Source organism: Lycium barbarum, chromosome 11, assembly GCF_019175385.1.
Source record: "Lycium barbarum isolate Lr01 chromosome 11, ASM1917538v2, whole genome shotgun sequence".
Classification (NCBI taxonomy): Eukaryota; Viridiplantae; Streptophyta; class Magnoliopsida; order Solanales; family Solanaceae; genus Lycium; species Lycium barbarum.
The window spans coordinates 3,132,036-3,137,325 of NC_083347.1; the positions used below are offsets into that span (position 1 = coordinate 3,132,036).

The 5,290-nt window shown below is 38.6% G+C and overlaps 1 protein-coding gene across 3 annotated transcripts in view; it reads right to left on the reverse strand.

Moving 5' to 3' along the window:
- Positions 1–5,066, reverse strand: part of LOC132617416 (1,4-alpha-glucan-branching enzyme 3, chloroplastic/amyloplastic) — a 23,594-nt gene extending 18,528 nt beyond the window's left edge. For 2 of the 3 annotated variants that reach the window (XM_060332418.1, XM_060332417.1), the window contains exon 1: positions 4,652–5,065. In XM_060332418.1, coding sequence (XP_060188401.1) covers positions 4,652–4,947 — 296 coding nt within the window. In that variant the 5' untranslated portion in view covers positions 4,948–5,065. Of the gene's footprint in view, positions 1–4,651 lie in introns of all 3 variants that reach the window. The other variant, XR_009573727.1, reaches the window with a different exon arrangement.
- Between the last annotated feature and the right edge of the window lie 224 nt (positions 5,067–5,290).

A 5,290-nucleotide genomic window follows, 5' to 3' on the forward strand; every position in this document is an offset into this window, starting at 1 on the left:
GGTAGAGTATTCGGCTTTTAAGTGCGGCTAGTGTCTTTTACACATATGGATGAAGTGAGGGATTCGTCCATACTCTCGGTAAAGTTTGGAAGACCACGACGCATCATTATGTTCGATAAAAGGAATGAGGGAAGCTCCAATAGAAAAATATTGAAAAGGAAAAATACCTCGAAGATGAACCTGTTCCCATGGAATTCTACGGAAATCTTTTTCTGTTGATTTGGTATTAATGACTAAGATTGAGATGTTGATTTGATATTGATGATTAAGATTGATAGCTTAATTTTAGGAATATATTGTATTGATGTGAATGATTAGGAATTGATTGAGTAATATTGTCTTTCCTTATTTAGTCTTAGAACTCATGTATAAGTACCCATTCTTATGGATTGTATATTCATTCAGAAATACAAGAAGCCCTTTCTTCTTGCTAAAAATCTTCATGGTATCAGAGCCGTTGCTGCCTTTTTGAGGTGAGCTTTCTCCCTCGCAGCACTAGGGTTCCGTGTTTAATCAAAGAGGTCGAGTTTTTCTCTCTCTTTGTGGCTGTCCGCACAAAAAACTCCTCCCGTTCAGTTCGTTTCTGGATTATTTTTCTCTGTTGGGTCGCTGGAACATTCTAAGCCTATCCCTATCAGTTTTGATTTTTTTCCGATCACCGGAATTAGGATTCCGGCGTGGCAGCCAACTTTCCGGCGATTTTTTTCTGGAATTTTTTTTTTTCAGTTCTCGGGTCATAGGCCTATTCTAACCCTTCCCATCCAGATAATATGGGTGACACTACTTCTGGAGAGACTTTGTCTCAAGATGAAGTTCAATATCTTCGCCGTCTTCTGAACAAACTTGGCTCTTCTAATGTTGCTAGCCCCAAATATGTGCAGTCAGGTATTGCTTTTAATGCTCAGCTTAATTGTTGGATTATTGATTCTGGTGCGAATAGACACATGACAGGCTCTTCTAAAGGCCTTCAAAATTACTCTCCTAGTCCCAAAGGAGATTATGTCAGAATAGCCAATGGCTCCCTAACCCCTGTCTCTGGAACAGGTTCAATCTTTTGTACTCCTGATATTACCTTATCATCCATTCTTCATGTGCCTGATTTTCCTATTAACCTATTATCTGTTAGCGCTATCACCAAAGAACTAAACTGTAGTGTCAGATTCTTTCCTGATTATTGTGTTTTTGAAGACCTTCATACAGGGAAGAAGATTGGCAGTGGTAGATTGCATGATGGCTTATATTTGATCGATGGAACTCGAGACTCTGGTCAGGCCTTTTTTGTAGGAAATAAGGATGTCAACCGAGAAATAATACAGTGGCATAGACGGTTGGGACACCCATCTTTTTTTGCTTTAAAAAAGTTATACCCTAGTTTATTTTCTAGAACTGAGTTTGAATCTTTGTCTTGTGATGCATGTGAATATGCCAAGCACACTAAAAACTCTTATCCTCTGAGTGACAATAAAAGCACAATTCCCTTTTCGACTATTCATTCTGATGTCTGGGGTCCTACTCAAACACTTTCTTTGTCTGGTAGTCGATGGTTTGTTACTTTTATCGATTGTTGCACTAGAATGACATGGGTATATCTGTTAAAAGCCAAAAGTGAAGTTTTCTCCTGTTTTAAGTCATTTCATAAGATGATTTGTACTCAGTTTGAGGCTAAGATAAAGATATTTCGAACTGACAATGGCACAGAATACATGGATAAAACTTTTGGAGCTTACTTGGAGTCTTTTGGGATAATGCATCAAACTAGTTGTCCTTATACTAGTGCACAAAATAGGGTTGCTGAAAGAAAAAATAGGCATTTGTTAGAAGTAGCAAGATCCCTTTTGTTTACTATGAATCTGCCGAAGCCTTACTGGGGGGATGCCATTCGAGTAGCTGCCTACCTTATCAATAGAATGTCACTTAAAACTCTTAATTTCCGGAGTCCTTTAGAAGCTTTAAAGGGTAAAAATGACTATACTGTTCCTCCAAAGATATTTGGGTGTGTTTGCTTTGTTCACGCTAGGAACTCTGGGAAACTTGAACCTAGAGCTCTTAAATGTGTTTTTATTGGGTATTCTCCAACACAGAAAGGGTACAAATGTTATCACCCTCCTTCTAGGAGATTCTTTGTCAGTATGGATGTTAGCTTTCGGGAATCTGAGCCCTATTTCAGTATTACACCATCACCTCTTCAGGGGGAGAATTATAAGGAAGAAGATATGGTTTTTCCTAATTCTATTGTTGAAACTACTGCCACAAGGGAAAGTGAAATTGGAGAAAGAATTCAGGGGGAGACTATTGAAACAACTGCCATAAGAGAAAGTGAAAGAATTCAGGGGGAGACTGTTGGGCGTTTGGATAGGCCTGATTTGATTACTTACTCAAGGAGAAATAGAGCAGAAGAAGCCATCATGCAACCTGCCGAAGCCGAACCTTCTTCTTCTGGTGAATTATCTATACTTCCTAATGAGTTAGATTTGCCTATTGCTCACAGGAAAGGAGTCAGATCTTGCACTCAACACCCTTTATCTAACTTTGTTTCCTATAATTCTTTATCGCCCTCCTATAGAGCCTTTTCCTTGTCTATTTCTTCTGTGTCTATTCCCCAGAATTGGAGGGAAGCTTTTGCAGATTCTAAGTGGAAGCAAGCTATGATGGAAGAAATGAAGGCCTTATCAAAGAATGAGACTTGGGAACTTGTCGCATCACCACCAGACAAGAAGTTGGTTGGTTGCAAATGGGTCTTCACTGTAAAACATAAAGTTGATGGTTCCATTGAAAGGTTCAAAGCAAGATTGGTGGCTAAAGGATTCACTCAGACCTTTGGAGTGGATTATCAAGAGACATTTGTTCCTGTTGCAAAAATGAATACTATTAGAATTCTTCTATCTTGTGCAGCTAATCTTGACTGGGACTTGCAACAGTTTGATGTGAAGAATGCATTTCTTCAATGAGACTTAGAAGAAGAGGTGTACATGGAGATTCCTCTTGGTTTTGGTACTGAACAAAGTCAAGGAAAGGTATGCAGACTGAAGAAAGCCTTGTACGGATTGAAGCAATCTCCTAGAGCTTGGTTTGACAGATTCTATAAAGCAATGATCTCCTTTGGTTACCAACAAAGCAATGCGGATCACACCCTCTTTATACGACATTTAAAGGGTAAACTCACTCTTCTCATAGTTTATGTTGATGATATAGTAATGACAGGAGATGACAAAGAGGAGATGACCCGATTGAAGAAGTTGTTGGCACAGGAATTCGAGATCAAGGATCTAGGAAAATTGCAGTACTTCTTGGGAATTGAAGTTGCTAGATCAAAAAGAGGAATCTTTATTTCTCAAAGAAAGTATATTCTGGATCTCTTGAAAGAAACAGGTATGACATGTTGCAAACCAGCAGAATCACCCATTGAAAGCAATCACAAACTACAAAGCGGAGTTGGAAAGTCAGTTGATAAAGAGAGATATCAGAGGCTAGTTGGAAGGCTCATTTATCTCTCTCACACTAGACCAGACATAGCCTATTCAGTCAGCCTAGTGAGTCAATTTATGCATGATCCTCGAGATCCTCATATGCAAGCTGTCTTTCACATCTTGCGGTATCTGAAGTCTGCTCCAGGAAAAGATCTACTTTACTCCAGACATGGTCACCTCCAAATAGAAGCCTTTACCGATGCAGATTGGGCTGGGTCTTTAGATGACAGAAGGTCTACATCCGGTTACTGTACACTCGTAGGAGGAAACTTGGTCACTTGGAGAAGCAAGAAGCAAAGTGTAGTTGCTACATCAAGTGCGGAGGCAGAATATAGAGCTATGGCCCAGGGTGTTTGCGAACTTTTGTGGTTACAAAAGTTACTAGAAGAATTGAGATTGTCTGGAAAAAGGAAACTTTCCTTGTATTGTGACAACAAGGCTGCAATCAGTATAGCTCGAAATTCAGTCCAGCATGACCGAACAAAGCACGTTGAAATTGATCGACACTTCATCAAAGAAAAAGTCACAGGTGGTGTCTTGAGTTTATTCCACGTGTCATCAGAAAAACAACTAGCTGATGTGTTTACTAAAGGCCTCAACAAACGGACTTTTCATACACTGGTTTGCAAGTTGGGCATGTGCGACATCTTTGCACCAACTTGAGGGGGAGTGTTGATTTGGTATTAATGACTAAGATTGAGATGTTGATTTGATATTGATGATTAAGATTGATAGCTTAATTTTAGGAATATATTGTATTGATGTGAATGATTAGGAATTGATTGTGTAATATTGTCTTTCCTTATTTAGTCTTAGAACTCATATATAAGTACCCATTCTTATGGATTGTATATTCATTCAGAAATACAAGAAGCCCTTTCTTCTTGCTAAAAATCTTCATTTTCAAATACAAAAATTCAGTATCTTCCCCCGAATTAGTGAATTAGACAGGATTCCTTTGTCCAGAATAAGAAGTGGTGGGTCAATTTTCATAAATTTCATCGTAAATGTGAAATACTTATACAAATAAAAATGCGGGAGAGATGCAGGGTCGTTTGTCTGCTTGGCTAGTCAAGCATGGGCTAATTCATAGATGTTTGGGCTATAGGGAAAAGGGAACAACCGATAGTTACGGAAAAAGCGATAATTCCGTTATCTCTATAATTTAAGTGAATGTAAAATACCTTTCACGAAGAAACTGAGCAAAACCTTTATGAGTAATCCCATATTTGCTAAGAAACCCAACAGGGTCAATTCCTTTCTCTTCATCCGACTTCCCCGAGCGATGCTTCCGTCTTTGCGGTTGCTCGGTTGCTGAACACCTACATATGTTGTTCCTCTGCGGGCACGAAACTCGAGGCTGGCGGCTCCGAACAAGTGTAAGTTGGCGACGGTTAGTGCTACGGCTTTGAGAAAGAAAGGTAAGACGAGTGTCACTTAAAGGTGAACAAATTCGAATAGAGTCCGTTAGAGAGAGCATTGTTGATGATAATTCCCCAGTGGGACTGGAAGGGAAGAAGATGAACTGGTTTTTAGTGATAAGAGGCGGGTACTGTATCGGAAGTGGAGAAATTGGCAAATATGCTACCTTATGTTTGAGGGTAGATTTAAAATAGTTCCTTAAGTTTACTTTTAGTATTACTATTTGTTCATGCTAGGAGTTTTATTTTCCATGAGATTCTTTGATTATGTTTTAAATTTTCTTAAACTATTAATGTATTATTTTTTTTTTTATATAATTTTTGTGTTATTATACAAATTTTATTATATTATAAGTTAAAAATTAAAAGATTCATGGGGTTTACGACTCATGCCTAGGGACT